Below are 24,580 nucleotides of genomic sequence, written 5' to 3' on the forward strand. Positions count from 1 at the left end.
ACCCAAATCTCAAAGATAACTATATTTGGAAGCTGAAAAGATACCGTCAGTGTCATGAGCTCTCTCTCTTGCCACAGCAATTTATTACATCATTTAGAAAAGTTTTCTAAGTCGAGGTGCAATTGATGACAGTATTGGTTTATCAAATGGCAGTACCATGAAAAATATCTGGCATTTAACACTAAAGTAGGCAGATAGTGAAGAGGGAAGCAATGCTATTAGATCATACAAGAGACCATTCCTGTTGTGTTCTGTACTCCTGGAGTTATTCTATCTTCTTTTAGGATTTATCTGTCCAGCAGGAAAACTGCTTAACAAAGCCAAAAAGGCAAGTGCATTGTAATACTTCACCATTGTACGTCCAGCACCCAACAACCACTAAATTGTTTATCAGACACGATACCTCTGTGCGACAGATAGGTATTTACTACTTTCATACCTGCTAAACTTGAAGCACCAAGAGTTTAAGGTAAGAATATTCAGACATGCCCACTAGTTTTGTGTGCCCGTCTTGAAACACCTATGGCCTGAATTTCAGAGATATTGAGTGCCTGCTGCTCCCACTGATCTCAGTAGAAGATGTGGGTACTCGGCCCATTTGAAAATCACGTCCTAGGTGTCTCAAGTTTGGCATCCAAAACCTCTTTTGAAAATGCTAGCAGAGCTGGGAGTAGAAGTGAGGAAGTCACAGCTCCCATTTATTCCCCTCCTTTAAGTGGAAATCATCACTCTCCAGTTCTAATTTTTGTTTTGTTCTTAAAGAAAGAAGCTAGTGGAAGGATCTGCTACACAGCAGGGTGACAGAGATAAAGCCGTTAGGTAACAAAAACAAGTCATTATGAAACAAAATGTTCACAGTAGAAACTGGTTCATCTAAGATTTGCAATCTTTCTGTCTGCCTGTGTAGCAGCATGGTCATGTTTAATAGGTTATTTCCTTGAAAAGAGTTTTTTATTCTCTGGTACATAGCATGTTAGTAAATGGGTATTTAGTATTTCATGGAGAAGGTGATTCTCATCTATCCAGAATGCTGTAACATGGGGTTTCATGTCTTGTGCAGATAAATTAATTATTTTATTTTATAGTTTAATATGTTTTTCCCCTTTTCCTGAGGCCCTATGCTACTCCTGAGGAAATATGAGTTTGAGGATAGCACTGTATGTGGGGAATGTGTGTGCGTCTGGAGGGGGCAACAAACAATCATGCCCTCTTCAAAACATGCCACTGGTCTGTGAACATTTAAAAAAGTCTTTTGAATACAAGCTTCAGAGGCTACTGAGTGCATTAGTTTGACCTGTTAAACTCAGACCTAAAAATAGAGATGACAGCAACCCCTTCTCCTCCATCCTAACAGTCAGAAATCAGACTAACTTGCCTGATAGATGTACAAAAAGCAAATCAGACTTGCTTTCATGTTCATCTAAGGCTGATCTACTTAATTACATCTTCCATTAAACAACCCGCTGCTGGTGCCTGTAAGGCAATCCCTTCTGCTTCTCTCTGGCTGGAAAAAGCAGTGCGACAGAAGAGATTCAGTTTTATGCTCAGAGGGACTAAGATTAGAAGAACCGTCATTTGAATATCAGCTTGCTCTCTGCTTAGAGGCAGTGCTCACCATAGATTTTTTTGTGTGTGCTGTGGAGGTGCTTTAAGCTACCACATGCATATTCAACCCTGTTAACCTAATGGATACGAAGCTATTAGAAAAGAATCGTACAGTCTGGGATCGTACTGCACTCTGGAAGAAGAATTGAAGCTGCTGTGCTTCAGTGGAATTGTAAGCCTTCCACCTTGTTTGAGAATAGCAAGTAGACACATTGATGACGTGGTCTCAGGATGGATAAAAATCAATTATTTTTTTTAATTTAAATTGGATTTTTTGGGGTAAAATGCTTTTTGAGGAAAAAACCTATCTAAAGATAGTTTTAATTAAGATATATTATAGTTCAAAAATATCTCGTCATGGAATAGGGATTATAAATTCTAATTCTAAAGTATGAGACAATATAGTCATGTAATGTTTAAGAAAAGTTTTGTAAATGAGTTCCAACAGTTCATGGATCAGGGACCCAATTTTATGGGGTTCCAGGGGCTTCTGATAGATTATTTAGGTTAATCTTTCTATCTACCCAAATGGGACTGAATGCTCAGTCTAGAGGATACCATCAGAGATGCTTAGTTTTGCAGTTCTCAAACTGTGGTTTTGTGTCTCCACAGATAACATGCTTGTTAACAGCAAAAATGTTTTAAAATAAATAAATAATATACAGAGGTGACAAATAACAGACCTCAACCCTGTTGTCCCTCTGCAAATTTGTGTACATAGAGTCAATCCCTTACGTCTCTCTAAAAGTGCAAAGTTTCAAAAAGTTCAATGAATAGAAGATTGTTGGGGGGCAGAATAAATCTGGACAAGGAGAATAAGTCTGGAGATAAATGTGAGAAAGGAGGGACGGGCAGTAATAACAAAAATGAAACTGTTTGAGCAGCATATTCTAGAAGTCTTGAGGTCTTTCTGAGTGTAGCCTTCATTGATTTGAGATCTACGATATCATTTTCTCACTAGAAGGGAAAACCTATAATGGCAGCAGGCCACAAAAGACACCCAGTTGGGGAATAAGAACAATTCAAGAAATATTTGTTTGGTGATAATGTTTTAAAGAAAGTCACACCAATGAACTGGTGGAAGTCATTTAAGCACTTGGATTCAGAGACTGTTGAAATGATTATCTCACTTTTAATAGCAGTAGTTTCTTCTGCCAGTGTAGAAAAATTATTTTCTTCCTTTGGAATAATTCATTCCAAATTGAGAAATCGTTTGGGACCTGAAAAAGCAGGAAAGCTTGTTTTTCTTTTCCAGATTATGAACAAACAGAAAAATGAAGGTGAAGATGACTGAGTTAGCCGAAGAAGCCAATATTTTAAGTTTCTCATGTTGACCTGGCTGACATAGTCAATTTAATTTTTTTTTAAATATTTCATTTATTTATTTTAGTTAAAAACAATTTTAACAAAAACAAACCTGATTTTAAAAAACTTGCATGTTTAACTAAATTCAAAAATTCATATGCTTGTTTTGTTAAAATATTATACGTTTGCTGTTGAAGAAAAAAATCCAGAATACATAATGTTGTTGTTTTAGTTAAATAAAACAATTTAAATGTCTGTCTGGTGATGTTCTCCTCCTAATACAGCACGGCAAAATACAGCAAGAAAATCCTCCAAATATTAATAATTAACCTGTTGAATTAGAGATAGTTCACCTCCCGTGACTTTATAAATATCTGCTTCAATTACTTTTGGTAAATGAAATAACCAAACAATCATTCATTTTCTGATATAGCTGTAAAACTAATCTGAAAAGTTTTCAGAATAAATGTCTTTAAAAATGTATAGTGTGTAACTTCTAAAAATGAAAGCTGTATCTATCTCTGAGTTGTGAAGAATATGTATTAAGGTTATAGCAACCAACAAGAATGCAATTTTATGTAGAAATCCATGATTAAATCGAGTCTTCCTGACTAGTGATTTAAATCAATTTGATTTAAATGAAATCCACCCTGTGTGGTCTAATGGGTGAATTGAATGGCTTTGTTTGTGGTGAAGCTGATTTATTTCATGTATAATCTGCAATATTCACTTGAAATAGACCATTTTGCTAGGTATTCAGTAAAGTCTGATTTGATGTGCTATGTTATAGTAATGTATCAAATTGGATTAGAATATAATAAAATAGGGAAGAATGTAAGATAATGGGACATGCAATACCTGGCTATATAATGTCATGAGATGCACCAGGAACAGAAGTAGATGCAGTTTTGCTCAGATGCAATACCAGAACTGTGGGTAACTCAGCAGGTTTGGTTGTATAATGCTTACTTCTGCTTTTTGCTGGATTCTTTGATGATTTACACCCTCTGAAAGTCCACTGATTTCATTTGACAAAAGGTATTTGGTCCCTTTTAAGTTTGATGTTTGAAAAACCGAGAAACTCAAAGTTCAACTGCTGCCAAGGTTGATGCAATTCCTGCTCACAACCATTAATAAACTCAGGTTTATTCGTAACTCAGCCCAGTTTTGCTTCAAAGATTCATGAACCTTGTCCTGTGATCAGGTTTGTGATGAAATCAGGTGAGTTTTGTACGGCAATGTTGAATTCCCAGTAGGATTTGAGATTTTGCTGCCAGTCCGTCTGGCAGCTAGGAGACTCAGATAAAAGAGTTAACTCGGATTTGCTGCAACTCAGTGCAACTTCTTGAATTATGCTGGGTTAGTTTGTCAATATTTAATGTGCTAAATCTAACCGTTTGAATTTTTGGAAATGTTAATTGGGAGAATCAAGTTTATAATTTATCTGAACCCCTTATCTGGAAACAAACAGTAACTGAAACTGGATTATGTTTCCTGCTGAGCATCATTTACATTGAAAAGCCCCTGTTTATCAGAATGAATTCCATGTCCTTTGCTCTGTTTGGATCAATGTATTCTACTGTACTCTGAAATGCACCTTGACTAAAACTCTAAGGACTATAGAAGGGCCCATACCTCAACCCCCATGCAGAACATGTGGAACTCAAGAGTTTTAAAAATTTGAACTCAAACACAAATAGAAATATTGGGAGGGGACGAGGGGGGGCACACATTTCCTTCACATAATTTGCGCATGCTTGGGGGGGAAGCAGAAGCAAGAGAAGGACCTACAGGGGCTGGAACGGGTCTGGGAGCAGGTAGGAACCCCCAGGACCCTCCTTCCCAGCCTGGAGCCAGCTGCTGCCCTCCAACCTTCCTGGACAAACTTCATTCCCTCTCCTATTCCTACACTCCACCATTTGGATGGAGCTTCTGTCCCACCCCATTCGCCCTGCCAGGGTAGCCAATGCCTACTATGAACTTTACAGATAAGAGAGTTTAAAATAATGACAGCCAGTGTGAATGCCAACATTTCCAAAACAAAATCAAGAAAAAAATGAATTTAGTCCTTTTTGCTCTATGGCCAGTAACATGGCACATTAGCAGGTTATAGTCTAGAAAGATTAAAGTGCTGACTCAGGAAAGCATCCCTGTTTAGAACAGCATTTAGCACATGCTTAACTTTAACTATGTGCGTAAGTCCCACCAAAGTCAAAAGGAACTTTAAGTAGGGGTGCTGGAACAATTTGTATAGTGGGGGTACTGAAAGCCATTGAACCAAACAGTAAACCCCTATATGATGGAAACAGTCAACCTGTGAAACTCGTTGCCAGAGGATGTTGTGAAGGCCAAGACTATAACATGGTTCAAAAAAGAACTAGATAAATTCATGGAGGATAGGTCCATCAATGGCTATTAGCCAGGATGGGCAGGAATGATGTCCTTAGCCTCTGTTTGCCAGAAGCTGGGAATGAGTGACAGGGAATGGATCACTTGATGATTACCTGTTCTGTTCATTCCCTCTGGGGCACCTGGCATTGGCCACTGTCGGAAGACAGGATACTGGGCTAGATGGATCTTTGGTTTGACCCAGTATGACTGTTCTTATGTTCTTAAACCACTTCAAACCAGGGGATACAGCATAGTTCCAGCACCTATGACTTTAAGCACATGCTTAAATGCTTTTTAGGATTGGGGCCTAAATGACTTACACTCTTTTGCTGTTATTGACTTACTGACAGTAAAAGGTGGAATCTGCAAGACTACAGTTCCATAAAACAAATGCAATATTTATTGGCTTCTGGAAGCAGTAGTTTCACTTTGTGGGCTCTGAAATGCATAGGGCTCTTTTTTTCTACTGGAGAATGCTGAAGTCCCATTAACACTAATGGGAGATTTGCCTATGCCATGAGAGAAGTATAAAGCCCCTGGCCTCTGAAAGTACTGTCTGTTTTGTAGCTGGTGCCCTGAGAGTGTTCCTACGTAGGCCCACATACTAAAGGCTGTCAAGACAGCAGGAATATTAGTAGATTATAGTAAAGATGTTCCCCTGCTTCTTTATTTAAAAAGTTTCGTTCAGAAAATGCCCCTAGCAGGACAGCACTACACAGATGTAGTACCTGCGACCTGCCTCCTGAAATGTAAACTGAGATGGTCCTTGTATGGATTTGAGTTTTCAAATCCTGCGTGACATCTTCAAACTTTCCTCTCATTTTAGGCTGTGGCTACTAACTGCTGGTGCTAGGTTTGAACTCACATATTCCCCTTGGTTGTAGGTGCAAGGTCAGCTGACTTTGTCAGAATGAGCTTCTATGGGAGGTTGACGGAAGCCATGCAAAAGTCTTCAATTTCCAAACTGAGGCCAATAGCATCCTAGAATACATGTGGAAAATAATGCAAACCACAGAAAAGTAGAGAGAGAAAAGAAAAAATAACATTCCCTGCGGTAAGTGAGGGATAGAGAACAGATTTTTGTGGCTTTCCTCCCCTACAAACAAGATAATGATTAACCTTCAGTAATTCCTGCATAAAGGACATTTCTAATGCTGTCCAGTAAAGGTAAAATGATTGTGGATTGTGGTCAAATGCTGAGAGAGAGATAATTTTCTCCATAAATCTACCATGGAGAACTTTTATCGCCAGTTAAAAAAAGGTAGAGGTTATAAAATATTAAATTACTGTATAAAATCTCAAAATGAAAAGGTGTCATACTCACATTGGTGACATACTCAATATCCCTCCAAATATTACTTTCCCTGGGAAAGTCTGCCAAATCTAAAAAATTATCCACTATCACTTGGCCAATCAAGTCATGCCTGGAGAATCTGTCAAAGTCATACACAGAGAAGTGGAGTTTCCTTGTGGTCAGATCATTGTACGGAACGGGAAATAAAAAAACCTCATCAAACACTGGGTTTAGGGTCTTTCTATGCACTTTAGTCTGTTGTTTTGTTTTTCTATCTGGAAGCAAATAGATCTTCACATAAGGGTCTGAAGTTCCAGAAAAGTCCTTTGCTGGCAGGTTGACAGCTTTGTGAATCTTCACTATCAACTGCTCTAAATCACAATCATATTTCAGAATGAAGTTGAGTTTCCCACAGGCCTTGCTGTTATTCCTCCGGCCATCATCGGTATCCACTGATCTTTGCTTATACAACTCTGGCTTAATGCGTCCAATCCCTGTCAGCTGCTCCTGTTTTTGAAGCTGCTGGATGTTGAAGTCAGGGTTCGAGAGATTGAGCTGTCTTCGGATTGAATTGTGCCTTAAGGGAAAAATGACAGAAACTAAACTGATTACATTGTTAGGTGTTGTGTGATTCTGGTTTGTATAAAGGACCTATTATTTACTTTCATTTGGCTTTCCTTAGCCATGATTTTGGGTTGTATGGTGCCACAGGGTTTGATTTTTACTTCTTTACACCTATAGAGCACAGTATCCCTTTTAATGAGTAGAAGGATACTTATATTAGCCAGATGTTACTATAGTTCTTCTTCATCATTGGATTCATGGTGTTTGCATAATTTTCAGTTCCTATACCTCGAGCTGGCAATAAGTACTCTCCAAAATTGGTTGAAACTCATAACATCCCCTGTTAGATAAAACTCACAAGAATGCTGCAAAATCACTGACTCCCAAGAAAAGCTTAAAAGTGCATACTATTCAATCCAACTACATATGTAGCCCATAAAGGAAACGGACCAAATTCATGCCTGGTGCAAATCCACAGAGATCAGTGGACTTAAGTACACCAGGTATAAATTTGTCCCACTGAGTGTAATAATTATAATAAATACTAATACTTAGCACTTGCTTTATAGGGGCTTTATAAATACTGAGCCAAATCCCATGAAATATAAGGGTGTAACACCAATGTAACTGAGAGCAGAACTGGTCCCATAAACTAAGTAATAGCTTACTTTGAACTTGCAGATATCTTGTATACAGTGACGGGAGGAGATATTTCCCAACATCTGTATTTACTGATGGAACCTACTACTTGGTTCACAAACTGGTTATTCTAATTTAAATGATTTTGCTGCTTGTTCCTATCAAGCTGGTTTGCCTCTCAGAACTCCTAGCTGATGTGATAAGCGCTGTAGTACTTAGAATGAAAGGCTGCTTTAGTTTCATTGCTCCTAGGAGAGAACGTTACTTTTAGTTTCAGTTCAGTGAGATTTATTATCTAGACTTGGTTATTGTGATTGAAATTTCCACTCTACAAGAAGATTGCAGAAATCAAATTTGTAGTTCTTGTATGGGAGTGGGATGTGAAAGCTGGATTAGGTAAAACCTTAATCCTATACAAGTTGGATTTTACGTTTCCCCCCAATTAATATACAGCAATCATGCAACATATTGTAGAAACAAAATGAAGTGAACATAAAAAGTAAAACCTGGGAAAATCTTAGCACAGGATTCGTTAAAAACTATGTTGAATATAATCAGCATTATTTTCTCTGCTGTTATCATTTCCTGAATGTGTGTGCATTAAAACAAAAGCATCGTCTCTTATAATCCATCTAATTTTTTTCCCTTACTGCACAATAAAAGCATAATTATGTTGTTGTGCATTAGTAATTTTCATGACAATATATTATACCACAAATAAGGAACTTAACCCCTAGCATTCTCTACAGATTGTCAAGATGCTGTAATAGAGACAGATAAGGGTTGTTGCTGGTGTGGGGGTTAGTGTATTATCTACATTGTATAGGTGAGGAAAGTAAGGCATGGAGACTTGATAAAGGTCACACAGCAAAGGCCGTAACTGACCAAAGACTAGAATCTTGGTTCTCAGTTCTGTGCTTGCTAGACTGCATTGCCTCACATACAATATCTTATACAGCTTGCATATCTGGGAACCCAAACGAAAAAAAGGTAGTAGGGGATCAAATTGCATGCAAGGATCAAAATGAGTATCGTTCTTTTCTTGTACCCCACGCAGGGTTTATTTCCAAAATTGACTTAAGTGTGACAATGTTTCACCAATGGCAAAAAAAAAAAAAAAAAAAAAATTTAGTGATGATGATGATAGTAACATTAATCCCTCAATTTCCTCTTTTTACCTTTTCCTAGAGGATGTTGCCTCCTGCCCCTCCCCAGCCCTAAACTGTCTTTTATCGAGCACCAACAAGAGGCACTGATTTAGGTGGGTAAATTTCATTGCCTTCCTTTTTTGTGTGTTCCTGATATTTTCCCTTCTACCCATCCACTCCATTATTTGCCACTGATTTACCCCTCTCTCACTCCCTTTTGCTGTTCTTTTGCTCCTGCTTTATAACAATCCTCCATTTTACTGCTGTCCCAGAGACACTTTGGGATTAGACACTCCGCAGTGCTATAGCCATGTGCTTCCCTGCCATACTCCCTGTGCAATACTGTTGACTTCTGTGGCGTTGTATGGCCTGTTAACCAGTATAGAGGTGGCCTTCTGATAGTGAATGTGAGGCCCTTTTCAGAGCCAACATCTAATGCTAATGGTATTGCTAGTGAACCACAGAACATGGGGCAAACTACTTTTACAGGGGTTTGAAAACAGAACATTAGCTCCGTTCCACAGCTCTCGACTACAATGCCAGTCTGAAATCAACCTTGCACATGGCTGTGTGTGTGCAACATGGTGTCCAGCATCGACAGTTATGGCAATGCCCTCTCCACAGACTCCTAGAAAAGACTCTCAAGGAGCCTCCCTTACACTGATCGTACAGCCAGTGGAAAAAGATTAACAAAGTGTGTCCATGTACCTGGAGCCTTTGCTCTGTAGTATGTGTGGTGTTTGTTGGGCCTTCTGTTCATCTAGGCCAGGGGTGGCCAACCTGTGGCTCCGGAGCCGCCTGCGGCTCTTCAGAAGTTAATATGCGGCTTCTTGAAAAGGCGTCGACTCTAGGTTTGGAGCTACAGGCGCTCACTCTTGCACGCCACAAAATAGCTGATTGGGAGGTGCGGGGAGGGAAGGGGAGGTGCTGATTGGCAGGGCTGCCGGTGGGTGGGAGGCACTGGGAGTCAGGGGGAGGGTGAGCTGATGTGGCGCTGCTGATGTATTACTGTGGCTCTTTGGCAATGTACAGTGGTAAATTCTGGCTCCTTCTCAGATTCAGGCTGGCCACCCCTGATCTAGGCCAAGCCTTCTCACACCTAAACCTGGGTCTGTCAGCAATTATTCAGCTTTAACAGCTGTTACAGCACCTTATCTTAAAGCCTTTGCCAAACCCAATCCAGTCAAATGGCCAGACGAGTTATTGAGGAGCAATGGAGAGAGTGCTGTACCTTCTCCAGATCCAGTACATCTGCATTAGCTCAGAAATCCACTAATTGGCTGTTCACGTGCTGATCCTTTTTCTGGCTGCATGCAGCCTAATCCTTTTATCACCTGCCCCTACGCACTCTCACATTCTCCCCTTCCCCCTTTCCTGTTCCCTTATATGCTGGCACTCTGGTTCCTCTGCCGTCATCTAATCTTGCTCAGTCAGTTTCCCCCCACAGTCAAGGCTGTAGCTAAAACCTATCACCTTTAATTCTATTTCTAACTCTCAAAAGTGTTTCATTAGCCTGCCCTATTTTTCTCTTTTGATGGTTGTTGAAATCTTTGCGGAGCCCTCGGCATTGATGATAAGTCCAAATGAATGTGATTTACAAGATCCAGTGTAGGCTGCTCTTTTGTTCTACGGGGCATTAACCTTCCTGGCTATTTTGTCCAGCTTATAAGGGGAAGACACAGATGATGCTGTAGTTGTTCATGCTGGAAAACATGGATCACCACTGTGGCTACTATGGAAGCACCTTCCTAATTTTAAAGCCATCCATCATCCAGTACGCCCCAACACACAACTGATTTTCTATGACCATTAAAGTAAAAGAATGAGGCAGGTACAATATACATCTGCAGTCAGGCTCTGTGTTAACTAATAAAGTGTAACTCTCTTGGTCTCATCTCCATTCATAATGATTATCATTAGAAAGAAATTACAGCTACTGACCGAGCAGAAGAGGTTGGTTCTGTGATTTGGCGATGCATTCGGACATTGTGCACACAATTCTCCTTGGTCCCTGCCTGAGCATCTAATGGAATATCAGGGGAAGTGTGGCTAATCTTCAGGGAGGACTCCGGGTAGGAAGTGGGCTGCCCCAGGTAATCCTCACTGTATTCATGGTCATTGGTCTCTGTGTCTGTATAGTTCAGCGATCCCTGCTTGTTGTCTTTGCTCCCAGAGGGCAGACCACGTTCTCGCCAAGGGATCCAGCAAAGCTTCCAGGACACAAAGAGAGACACACCAAAGAGAGCAAGTCCACAGGCTGTGACAACTAAGGACAGCAAGCTTACTGAGATATCTGCAAAGAAGAAAAATACAGAGACATGTCACATTTTTCCTCCTGTTCGGATATGGCTCTGTGCAGCTCCAAAGGGGCACACATTATGGAACTAATCTTTCATTACATAATGCTTTTCTACTGGATTGCAAAAATGAAGCACTGGTAGCTGCAGCATTCAGGTCACAGAAACAGAACAAAATGTGTTTCCTCCATTTCCCCCAGAAAAATTAACTTTCATTAATGTCTTGCTGTGAATAAAATATTAAAGAATTATAGTTTTGAAATGTATTATTAATATTGGACACAGGCTCTGTGACTTCTGGCCTTCACTAATGCTACAAGAGAGCATTAAATACCATTTAAAGTGATTTTCATCAGCCTCAACCACTCTCCATTCTATCCTGGTGGTAAATGCCATACGTGGGAAAACTTCTCTGTCTCACTCACAGAAGCTGGTCCAATAAAAGATATTACCTCATCCACCTTGTCTCTCTAATATCCTGGGACCAGCACAGCTACAACAACGTTGCATACTTGGGAACATACATTGCTGTGGTCTTCCTGGCATAGACATAAGGGAAATGTACAATATTTAGACTTTTCAAAGAGTGTCTTCCATTTTATCTACAGAGAGAGATTTTTTTTAAAGAAATATCACTTAAAAGAGTAAAATGAAAAAAAAATCCTCTATTGCCTTTCAAAATGTTTTTATGTGTCAGTTGCCCCTACGGCAGGTGTTGAGCTGTCATGTGCCCTCTTTGCCCTGGGAAGCTAGCACTTCACAATGAGGTTCAGCAGCCCTTGTATGGGTTCATCCTGAGGTAGTGTAGAGGTTGTGCTTGTGTTCTTTTCCTGCGTAAAGTTGGGGAGGGGGGATGGCTGGTGGAATGAGGAATCAAACTAGAGAAGGAAGAGGCGTGTTCAGTCATCTGTTCATCTTCCTGCCAGTGCAGGATTGTTTGCTACAATACACTTTCTGTTGCCTTGTTCAGTTCAGTTTCAAATGCCTCCTTCATTGGGGCTTTCACCACTTGCCTTGTGGAGAATATTCCACAGTTTAATATATATAATACCTGTCAAGATATTTTCCCCAAAACTCACCAGAAATGTTCAGTATTTTAATTCTATTCCTTCTAATTCTAGCCTCTTTCTCTACTTTGTGCGTGTGCACTCTTCACATATATTTACATGGTAATCTTGTGTCTCCCCCCAGTCATCATTTAACTATGGTACAGCTACGTGTACAAGGTCAAGTGTCTTAATTTTTGTGCTCTTCTCTGAAACCCTTGCAGTTGGTCTATATCCTTCTGGTCCTCAGGGGATGTGGAGGTGGATTCTTCGCAAATCTTTCACAGGTCTTAGCATTATCCTGTCCCATAGGTACTATTTGGAGGTTGGGTTTTTGTTTTTTAAATTGTACTGTGGGAAAATGACTGACGGAAACAGCTGTTTTGATGGTGATGGCATTTTCTAAATGAGTTTCATTAAGGGTTACACAATATACCATGCCCTAAGCACAATTAACAGGGACTCCATTTCATTGCATCAAACTGCAACACAGCCTTATCACTGCAATTTTCCAGACTGTGTAAAAGCACTAAATGTCACTGTAATTTCACCTCTCCAGTTTACTGCTAGACTAAAGTTTCAAACAGCTGCACAAGATTTAGTCATGCAGCTCCCAATACGAGTCACTTATGTAACTGTGTGTGACAATTCAGGTGAAACAAACCTCAGCCAACCCTAAAAGAGAATACTCTGTGTCTCCCAAGGAGAACGCTAGAAGATACAGCCACTCCCAAAGGCTGGGCAGGTTAAATCTCTGCTGTTGCTGCAAAAGCCAGTCTCAGTCAGCCCTGGTCTATACTACAAACTTATGTCAGTATAATGAGCTCGCTTAGGAAAATCCACACCCCCGAGTGATGCAGCTATACTGACCTAACCCGCAGTGTAGACAGGACTATATCAACAGGCATTCTCCTGTCCACATAGCAACCATCTCCTGGGGAGGTGGAGTACCTACACTGCCGGGAGCAGTTCTGAACAACTCTGATGATGACTTTGGTAGAGCACAGTCAGCTAGAGAACCGAAATCAAGAGAAGTAAGTTATAGCAGTAATAACACTTTGCACTTATTTAATACTTTTCATCTGAAGATCTTGAAGTGTTTTACAAGCATTTAATAAAAAAGCATCACAAGACACCCGAGAGTAGATGGGTAATACATTTATACTCATATGACCTGAGGAATACACAAGTTAAGTGACTTGCCAAGGTGAGTCAGTGGAGAAACAGAACCTAGGAGCCCTGAGTTCCAGTTCCCTGCTCTGATCATTAGGTTACACTCTCTACCAGATGTTCTGGCATCTTGCATTTAGTAGACATTGTCTGATACTGATGCATATTCTCTCTTTCTAAACAACTGTGGGTTTCTTCCTTGACCCAAATCAGCTGGCTATTGGCAAACCCAAGATGGGTCCTGCATGTGCTAGTTCCAAACTGTTGCCATGTGTTCAGGAAAACCCCATCTTATACCAGGTGTTTTCCCAGCTATTTATTATTCAATGTGCGTTGGGAGGAGAATCCATCAGAAAGCAAAACTGCACAGCAGAATGAGGAGATGTGTAAATCTCTTTCACTATCCTCCTTTTATGTTCTATCTGCTCTCACTCATTCCTTATAATTTTGTTTTGTAGGATTTTTTGGGGGTATGAAGATAGTTTCACACTTCCATGAAGTTGCAGTGGGGCTAAATACTATGGCCAAAGCATTGAGTGACCCTAGACAGTAATTTGCAGGTAATCAATGCAGGTACTTAACATTTGAGTAGCATGTTTTCAAGTACGAGGCAGATCCAGTTCCTTTGGACAACTGGGGGTACTATAACCCTTGTGGTACTGTGAGCAGCTTGAGGGACTGTAGCCCCAAGTAATGAATATTTCAGCTGCATCTTCCTTCTGATTGTAAGAGAGCGAGGCTCCCATGGAGCTGTTCTCATATTACTTACTATTTTGTATTGATTTTTCTCCAGTAACTTTTCCTCCATCTCTCCAGCTGTTTCTCTGTTTTCCTGAGCCTATTTAGCGATATTCCAACGTGCTTTTGTTCTTCAGCCTGATGTCAGTGGCTCACTCTGCTTTTTGATGAGAGCAGAAAGGATCCTCATTGTGTGTATTTGCAAAGATTACAGCCATGTAGGGAGAGCGAGTACCCGAATTGTGGTGACACTCAGGACCTCAGAGGCTAGTCTTTTCAGTTAGCTCAGCTTTCACAGGAATTACTGCAACATGTATGTGACACTACTATTGGAGATAGGCCCAAACTGCAACTGCAAATCACAGCTCTTCCAAGCATGGTAAACTGGGTTGTGGATTTACATACAAGCCTGAATTTGGTATTCATGTGGAAGAGCACTGGATTGGATTGTAATTCACAAGGAACAATCCCTCTACCAGCTAATCAGCATGCAAAGATAGTGTGCATATTGCACTGTTCCTTTGGATAGTGGAGCCTGGTGCCTATTAGCTAGGGTCCTGCCTCCTTTGCACCCCATTTGGGGTGATCTGCGCTCTTGAAGCTCAAGAAGGGAGAAATCTCCTGAATGGATTGCTATTGTGTCTGAGTAGTAGAAATGGCAATGATAGGGGAAAAGACTTCTTTCACCCTTCCCTCTCCTGGTGCAACCATGCTTGAGCCAAGCATCCTGTGCTATACAGGAGGTCAGCCTAGATGATCACAATGGCTCCTTCTGGCTTTATAGTCTACACTGCAGAACAACATAGCCCATAGCCCATTTCATCCTTTGTAGTCAGACAGCTTATTAACATCTTTATTTTCCTACCTTCTCTTTCTGAAAAAGATTTCAAACTAGACACAGCTTTTTAAAGCTGGATCTATTTGTTTGCAGTCTCGGCATGTGCCTAATAATTTTGCATGCAGTGTTTCCTGGAGTCAGTAACAGTAGGGAGCTAGAACTGTGCTATTTCTTCAGCAGGATTCTTCTGCATTTTAGTCTCATGTTTCTCTCTTCCTGCTGATTGAAATCTTCTGTAAATCGCCATTATTTTATTTTTTGGATCTAAGTTTTGGAACTTTAGTTAATTCATTCTAATTTTCCAATAGGACAATATTTTGACATAACAGGATATAAGGGCCAGCTTCTGGCCCTGCTTTACATAGAAATACACACACATTAATCCCTTTCTCACCACAGATACAATACTGTGCTAGGTTAATCAGGCCCAGTACAGCAGTGGAAGCAGAGAGGTTTCATGCTCACTCTCTGGCAAGGACCAGCAGATCTCCTCCACAGCATGTAAGCTCCTCATATCCAAGCAGCCGTCCACAGAACTCTGTCCCCTTTCTCCCTGCACTGGGCACACAGGGGTTAGTCTGAGCTGTGGAAAGGGGGTGGAGGCAGAAGGCAAATGAAATTACACCTCCAGACAATCCACACCCTCATAAAACACAGAAAAGGGACCTCTAGAGAGGGCTTGGGAGAGTGTTGGTAAGGATTTCTCTGTCTGCCCAGCTCTCAGTTGCCATTGGGTTTGTTAGCCCGAGATACCACTGTATTCACAGATGCAGTTCAGCACTGTCTGCTGGGAGGTCCCTGTCTTAAGCCCAAAAGTTCATTTACTCTCCTTGCCTGATTAAGAGATGGAATTGAGGTGTGCACATCCTCAGATTAAATGAGCCAGAGATGACAATTGGAAGAGCTAAGCAATGACTATGGATCTTATGGGGAAGGAGACTGGATAATAATCTGATAATATGTAAAGGGTATAAACACCAAGGGCAGCATTCTGATTCAAATTATGTTTGTATGAAAAACAGGTCTCCTCAGACCTTTGGTCCAAGAGCATATGAATAAACAGGTCTTAGAATCATGGAATATCAGAGTTGGAAGGGACCTCAGGAGGTCATCTAGTCCAACCCCCTGCTCAAAGCAGGACCAATCCCCAATTTTTGCCCCAGATCCCTAAATGGCCCCCTCAAGGCTTGAACTCACAACCCTGGCTTTAGCAAGCTAATGCTCAAACCACTGAGCTATCTCCCCCCATAGTGTATTCCTTCCCTGGAGCAAGTTGGTGGGAAATAACCCCTGTACTCACTGGCCAGGTTACCTGTGCCAGAGCATGGGCTGGACTGGGATGGGTATAGGCCAACAGTAAATTATTACCCACTGGGAGTGAGAAGAAAGCAGGGTAGGATTTGCCTCTACACAACCCCTGGCAACCTCTTTGAATGTAGCTCCAAGAAGAGAAAGGAACTGGTAAGGGTGGGACAATGGGGTATGTAAATAGGAGATCGGGGTAACGGGAATAGAGGTAAATTTGATAAAAATTGAGGCAGCATATGAGAAAATACCACCTTCAAGTGATACGTTAAAAATGGGTGCTTTATTGATTGGGACATTTAAAACCAGACTGAACAATGCATTAGTAATGGACTCTAGGAGACACCCTGCACCCCAGACAGGTGACCTGGAGGAACTAACAGGGTTTTTTCCAGCTCTATTTTTTATTATTTTCTGACAAGATCAGCAGATCTGCTTCGCTCAGACCCCCTATGTTGCTCTCTCCCAGCCTGATGACCTTGCTTTTTGCAAAAATCCTCATTTATTCATTGGCTTTTAGGAGGCTTCAGCTGAGTGAGGTCATCTGCTCATTTTAGGGATCAGGAATATTTTTATCTACAAGGTTTTTTTTTTAAATGTGGGGAAAACCTTTGAAGACTGAGTGAAAATGGAAACCTTTGAGACTTTTTCTTGTTAAGGTACAGCAGAGTGTTGCTGTCCTTGGGGGTTCAAGCGTGAATTTATAGCAGAAAGCTATTTTTTCCTTCGTGCATTATGAGAGAGGAGAAGTAGTATGCTGAAGGCTTCTGTAGACTGTGCTTCTGAAGGTAATTTTGAACATCTGGCCTTTGTATTTCATTTTCTCCTTTCCAAAGGGAGAAATGCTAAACAGATGTGAAAGGAGAGAGACTAAAAGACGCAAATAGATAAGATGGGGAAAAAGTCTGAAGAAGTGAGACATCTTAAAACTGTCAAAACCAAAGAACCTATTAGAACAAAACTGAACATTCAAGCCTCTGTGCTGCTCTTTTATGCTTCTGAACAGTAGTTGGCCTTTGTAAACCCATGATGCTGTCAGCCTCAGGCCTTCCCTAAATTTGGCAACTCAAAATGTAGAGAAGAACCTCAGCTTGCTTGCTTCCTTTTTTTAAAAGTAAGTTTCAAGCCCTTCCCATTGCCAAAATACTCTTGAAAATGTAACCCGATCAGTAGAGTTGAAAGCGGTCAATGATTTTTCGTAAAGATTTTAGGTTATTCACAGTTTGTAAAGGGCTACCTAGAACTCCTAAAGTCACAAATCCTTCTGGCAGGAGGAAGGCTAGTGGCCCCAAGAGAATACTAGCTTAGCTGGGGATTTCTTCTTTGTAATAGTTCTCTAAATGTTTGCAGCTGAAAACAGAACCCAGCACAAACAACTAGGCTCCTATTCTCTTGGAACAGGAATTAAGGGGAGTGGAGTGGGGGAAAAGAGAATTCAAAGGTCTCCCCCACACTGCTCCAGTCTCTCTCACACACACTTTACATAAATCATTCCTGTCAGGATGATGATAGCGCCGACAATGTGCTAGGTGTGTCCAAACTTACAGAAAGACAAAGCTTCCGCCCTGAAGAACTCACAACTTAAGAAAGTAAAACTCAAACAAAACAATGGGGAACAATGGGGAAGATGTCAGCTGTCCCCAATGGGCCCTTGATCTAGTCATTGATTGGCTAACATTTGGTTGGCACCTCTGTAGAAGTGGGTCTTGAGGAGAGGGCTCACTTATGAATTAGTTCAGGGCAGGTATTTCATGCATAAGGGAAGAAAGGGTGGAGACAGTTGTGGGAAAATAGTTATAGAGTGCCTGATGCGGGCATCATTGGTTTACATTTTCATGTCTTTTTTCACAAAGGGTAGAAATTTTTTAAAAGTGAAAGGCGAGAGTCTGCCTGACAGGGTCTTTGGCCTGTGGTGCTAAATGTGGGCTCATATGACCTCCCCCCCTACAAGCCCCTCCTGCCTGGAGTACGCAGGTGTTGGATCTCCAGGGTCTGTGGGGAGAAGAGGCTGTGCAGGCACAGCTCCAATCCAGCCATAGAAATGTTGTCCTATATAAGCAGATCACGTGGGACGTGGAGGAGGGACCAGCAGCAGTGCCACATAAAAGCCAAGGAGCTGTGGTAGGTGTTCCAAAAGGCAAGGGAGGCTAACGATTGCTCTGGTGCGAAGCTGCAGACACGCCACTTTTACAAAGAACTGCATGCCATTCTCGGATGAGACCCCACCACCACCCCTTCCAAGAGCCCCGTGGATACTTTGGAGGAGTCTGAGTCGGAGGCCCCCCACCCTGAAGCATGAGAGGGAAGTGTTGGACAAGGAAGAGGAGCAGGAACATGGGGGACAGGCAACATGTCATGGGATCCAGGTGCACAGGAAGCCAGGACATGTTTTTTACTCCAGCGCAGTCCAGCCAGTCTGTACAGGCCAGCACGGGTGAGCCTTATGCAGGGGTAGGAACCTCTAGTAAGTATGCTGTTTGCTTTGAAATTACAGGGCTGGAACCCCCAAAGTAGCAGAACACATCTGTTGATTTGCTCCTTTTTACTTATGCTAAAAGAGGCAGTGAAACAACCAGTAGAGGTAGAGTTCCTGTCTGCTTCCCATCCCACTCTAGAATTAGGCAGAGGGGGCCCCCGCAGAACACTGTTTATGTGCACTGGGATGTCTGGTGAATCCTGGTGCTGGTCCTTCCTCCATGACCCGAGTAAGGGGTGGGTGGTTCCTGGCCAGCTGGCCACTGCGCAGCAGAGTTCACAATGGCGACCAGAGCGATCAGGGTGGTGCATTGTGGGGGACACCTCCAGGGGGCTGCGAACAGTCAATGCAAGTAACACACCATCTACACTGACACTGTGTTGACGTAACTACATCGACCTTGACTCTATGCCGGTTGTGGAGGTGGTGTTATTAAGTCAGGGTAACGGGGCAGTTATGTCCGTGGGAGTGAAATTTAAGTGTAGATGCATACACATCTATATCGACGTAAGCTGCCTCACATTGACTTACCTGTGTAGTGTAGACCAGGCCTCAATAAGGTCACTATAATTTTGTACCTAAAATATTTAGATTTGTTTAGATTAGCTTTTAGATTATTAAAATAGTAAGTGATATCAGTCAGCCCACTGTACTGGGTTTACCTGGTACACCTATTTTCTCATCTTCATCTTAACAGTTTTATCCTTCAGACAGACTTTGGTGGATGGTATAGGCTGCATTTAGGCCATGATTCAGCAAAGCACTTAAGCATATACTGATTTAAACGGGACATAAGCACATCTTTAGAGTTAAATGCGTGCTTAAATATTTTGCTGAAGAAGGATGGACTGAAGCAGTGCTTTGCTGAATTGGGGCCAAAATCTGGGTAATGTTTTGCCATGCTATATGAATACTTTTTTTATATACAGTCAGAAATTCAAAGCTGCCATTGTGGTTTTTGCTAATTATTATAAGGACTATTTTGTATATAATGTATTCCTTACCTGTGTTACAATTACTGTAAGTTATTAAAACTGAAAGAATTTTAAAAATCTTTATTTTTCATTAGTATGGCTGTTTGCTATCTATAACTCCCTTGGCTTGAAAAATGAAACTAGATAATTCAGTTTCAGTTTTGCTTATAATCACATTTTAATCAATTTTACTTTCCAGTGCTCATCCCTAGCACATTATACATGACATTCTTTTAGGCATCAGAACCATCTGAAGGATTCATGAAAGGAAATAGAAAAAAGTTTAAAACAAGCAGAACACACATTTTAATCAATAAAATACAGACAACTAAACAAAATATGCCGTAAGTGGTAGGAGTTTAACAAATATGGATTTCTATTCCATGATGTAGCACTGTATGGTCAGTCATTAAAAGGAATCCTTAAAAAGAACCAACAGTAATTACTATCTTTTGCAATTTTCATATGAAGTTTACAATGTAATATTCAATTTTTTTCATTAAAAGGAGGGTGAAGCTAGATCGTGGCAAACTTGGGATTTTTTCTGTGTGATAGGACACTCCCTCATCCAGTTGATAGATAGGCTAACGAGGATTCCTGCTCAGCCAATGCCAATTAAGCACACCTGCAGAACATGCTCCACCTGGAGAAGAGGAGCTTAAAAGGGTGAAACTTGAAACAGAGAAGGGGGGAAGTTTGCCCAGGAGAGCAGGCTGCCAGGGACTGCTAGTGATATCCAGTAGCAAGGGAAGCCCAGCCTGAGGCAGTGGTTGGTGTTTCCTTCTCTTCCCCCGACTCATTTGGGGACAGACTAACACTACAAGTCTGATATGGGCGAGGGGCCCTGGAAGGCTGATCTCAGCCAGCAACCTATGGTGGGACCTGGGGAGTGCCACCAAAGACTACCAGCAATAGCAGTTGGACTCAGAAAAGACCCCATGAATGAGCTGAACTTCCCCCAGGAACAGATAGATTGCCCAGGAGAAGTGGATCTGATAGGGGACCCAGTGGCAAGAGACTTGGAGGGACTATGTCCAAGCCCCAGCGAAGGGTTGGACCACTACAACTGGTGGAGAATGTGGGCATGAAGCCTTATGCCTTATACAAGGCCCCGAGGCAGAAACAGAATCCACACCAGTCCGTTCAGAGGGTGCTTCTGCTGAGAGGGGCCCCAAACGCTAATGCAAGTAGATGGTGGAGTGGCAACAATAACAGGCCAACCAGCAACAGCACTTCCAGCAGCAGATGTTGCAGCAGGCCCAAGCCCAGGCAGCTGCAACAGCTGCTGAAGGAGGTTGTGTCCCAGCAGCAAGAACTCCAGAGAGTCTTTCTGCAACAATTAAAACCCCTGGCCCCTGCCCAGGGAGACCTCACAGTGGCCTTTACATCAGGGGACCTCTGTCACCCATGCTGGTGAAGTTCAATAAAATGGGCCCCGATGACAATCTGTTCCTCATCACCTTTGAAAGGGTGGAGCTGGTCTCTCAATGGTCTCTGGAGCCCTGGGCATTAGTTTTGTTCCCTGCCTGATGGGACAGGGACAGCTGGCCTAGAGTAACCTTGATCCAGAGCAGGCTAGAGACTACAGTTGGGCTGGATATCAGCAAACAGACACATCAGCAGTGCTTCAGAGCAGAGATGTAGCCTTAGGGGGCATGCCCTCGGGTGGTGGCGCAACAATTAAGAGCATTGCTGGCAGTAGCATTGCCTGGAGGAGCACTTTGGGACCCAAGTTGCAGAGTTATTTCAAATGGAGCAGTTTGTGTCCATGCGGGCATTTCCCTGAGTTATTGTCAGACGCAGTGCAGCTGATGGAGAATTTGCTCAAGGCCAATGGGCTGTGTCAAGCTTCCTTCCCCACTCTGAACTCTAGGGTACAGATGTGGGGACCTGCGTGAAAACCCCCCTAAGCTTATTTCCACCAGCTTAGGTTAAAACTTCCACAAGGTACAAACTATTTTACCTTTTTCCCCTGGACTTTATTGCTGCCACCACCAAGCGTCTAACAAATATATAACAGGGAAAGAGCCCGCTTGGAAACATCTTTCCTCCCAAAATCCTCCCAAACCCAACATCCCCTTTCCTGGGGAAGGCTTGATAAAAATCCTCACCAATTTGCATAGGTGAACACAGACCCAAACCCTTGGATCTTAAGAACAATGAAAAAGCAATCAGGTTCTTAAAAGAAGAATTTTAATTGAAGAAAAAGTAAAAGAATCACCTCTGTAAAATCAGGATGGTAAATACCTTACGGGGTAATCAGATTCAAAACATAGAGAATCCCTCTAGGCAAAAACTTAAGTTATAAAAAGACACAAAAACAGGAATATACATTCCATTCAGCACAACTTATTTTATCAACCATTTAAACAAAACAGAATGTAACGTATATCTAACTAGATTGCTTATTAGCCCTTTACAGGAGTTCTGACCTGCATTACTGCTCTGGTCCCGGCAGAAGCATCACACAGACAGAGAGAAGCCTTTGTTTCTCCCCCCTCCAGCTTTGAAAGTATCTTGTCTCCTCATTGGTCATTTTGGTCAGGTGCCAGGGAGGTTATCCTAGCTTCTTAACCCTTTACAGGTGAAAGGGTTTTTCCTCTGGCCAGGAGGGATTTAAAGGTGTTTACCCTTCCCTTTATATTTATGACAGGCTGCTAGACATGGGACATGTGTGGCTTCTGCCCATTTGCCGGATATGGTCACCAACAGCGCCAGATGCCTGCCAGCACACGCCAAACCCCGGGCATGATGGAAAACATGTTCAAAACCCACTGCAGAGACCCAAGCTATCTGCACAGAGACGGGAAGACTTTGGTGAGCCACGGGGCTGAGTTTGGATGATGTATTGCATGAATAAATACCCGGTGATGCAAACAACCAGGCTGAAGGCTTTGAGTTCAGACAAAGGTCCCCACATAATTTAAACCAGGAAGGAAACCAGGGGGATGAGTCTGGCAACCTGCTACTCCTGTGGGCAAAAGGGACATATGAAGAGAGGGTGCCCATTGAAGAAATGCCAATATACAGAGGGCTGAATGGCCGAAGAAAGAGTCTGTAGGAAGACTCCTGCCAGGTGATGGTTCCACTGTGGGTCCAGGGGAAGGAGGTACTGAGGCTTGTAGACTCGGTGTGTAGCCAAATGGTGATGCAGGCTTCCTAGTGGGCGAGATGATCAACCCAAAAGGAACGATTTGCTTGCAGCGTATACAAGGCCTGTGCAGAAGGTGATGTCCATGGATGGAGAGGCAGTGGACCCCCAGTGCATGGGACAGTACTCCCCACTTTGTCCAGGAGAGAGAGTGGCTGTATCATGTGGAAGGAAACCCACAGTTGGCAGTAATAAGAACTCAGCTCCTGGTGTCCTGTAACCATGGTCGGGCTGTAATCCAGCTGGCACATGAGATGCCTTGTGCAGGGCATATAGGGTGTGAGAAGACTCTGGAGCAGGAACTGGTTCAGTTTTTCTGGCTGGGGGTGCATCAGGAGGTAAGGGAGTATTGCTCTCCCTGTCCTGAGTGTCAGTATGTGGCAGCTAAGAACACCCCAAAGGCTCCTTTGGTCCCAGTTCTATTTGTAGAAACCCCATTTCAGAGAATAGAAATGGATATGGTGGGGCCTTTGGAAAAGAACTCCTTGGGAAACCAAAATATATTCATAGTGGCGGACTTTGCCACACGCTACCCTGAAGCCATCCCCTTGTGTTTGGCAAAGGCAACAGCAATCACTCCTGAGCTTTTGAGACACTTTGCCTGGGCTATGGTTCCCATGGGAAATACTGACTGATCAGGTCTTCAGCTTCCCCTCTCAGGTGATGTGTGAGCTATGCTCTCTCCTTAAAATCAAGGCCCTGAGAACACTGATGTGCCATTTGCCTTGTGGTAGGTAGGCAGGCCCTCAAGCCCACCTGACCCTCTGGGTCTGAGCTTGGATGACTAGCCTGAGTCTCTGCTGGAGCTGCAACAGCCACACTGCTATTTTTAGCATGCTAGCCCAAGCCAAGCCAGTGTGAACCCATCTACCAGGTTGGGAGGCTTGCTCTCAGCTGCAATGTGGACTTATCCAAAGGAGCCTGCAACCCCATGACATTTTGAATCCCATCTCTCTTCCCTGTTGTCACTCTGAACTCAGAGAAATGAAGAAATGTCTAATTCAAATGTCTAATTGTGGCATTTTACACAAGCTCCATAATGGTACTATGTCCAGAGCCTTATCTCTGACTTGTAAATAGAAAAAAGACTATTCAATCCTGATGAGACGAAGAGGTAAGGAGAGCAGAATAGTGATTGTGACATCCACAGGACACTGGCCATGTCTCACTCTGTGAGCCTGATCCTCAGCTATGCCAGAGTTCTGTTCATTGCTGATGAGAGGGAGACACGGGTCAACTGTTGCATTAAACCACATCCCCACCGTCAGTTCTTCGGAAAACTGGAGCCATCTCATCCCCTAGTGCTATGGTTCCCAAATGTTTCAGTACTGTGGCTCCCTTACAGATATTTTTTAAAACTTGGTGTCTCCCCACAACCATATACCCCTTTTAAACCAATTTAAAGCATTAGATTCAAGAGGGACACAGAGTTCAGATGGTTTTGTGACTTTATTCGATTTTATACAGTTTGTTTAATTATATAATCTGATCTAATTTGGCTTTTTAAAACTATAATTTGAAAATATGGATTTTGGGGGGGGCATTTGGACATGCCAAGATCCCTCAACAGAAACCCAGAATTCCTGGTTTGTTAGATTTGAAAACTTGGTCTTCAGCATGTGATTCACTTGACAATTCT

At 42.3% G+C, this 24,580-nt stretch overlaps 1 protein-coding gene and 1 long non-coding RNA gene across 3 annotated transcripts in view; one reads left to right on the plus strand and one right to left on the minus strand.

The window, feature by feature from the left end:
- Window positions 1-24,580, minus strand: part of SYT9 (synaptotagmin 9) — a 103,725-nt gene that overhangs the window by 42,706 nt on the left and 36,439 nt on the right. For both annotated transcript variants that reach the window (XR_012639872.1, XM_074955095.1), the window contains exons 2-3: window positions 10,888-11,239; window positions 6,626-7,172 (exon numbers count right to left, since the gene is read on the minus strand). Coding sequence is in view for 1 of the 2 variants with exons in the window: in XM_074955095.1 (XP_074811196.1) it covers window positions 6,626-7,172; window positions 10,888-11,239 (899 nt within the window). In the remaining variant the exon portion in view is untranslated. The remainder of the gene's footprint in view (window positions 1-6,625; window positions 7,173-10,887; window positions 11,240-24,580) is intronic.
- Window positions 1,749-22,585, plus strand: LOC141988947 (uncharacterized). The gene is made up of 3 exons (XR_012639873.1): window positions 1,749-1,777; window positions 8,987-9,059; window positions 22,444-22,585. It is a non-coding gene; the product is annotated as an uncharacterized LOC141988947 (long non-coding RNA).

This window comes from Natator depressus, chromosome 6 (assembly GCF_965152275.1).
Source record: "Natator depressus isolate rNatDep1 chromosome 6, rNatDep2.hap1, whole genome shotgun sequence".
NCBI classification, from domain to species: Eukaryota; Metazoa; Chordata; order Testudines; family Cheloniidae; genus Natator; species Natator depressus.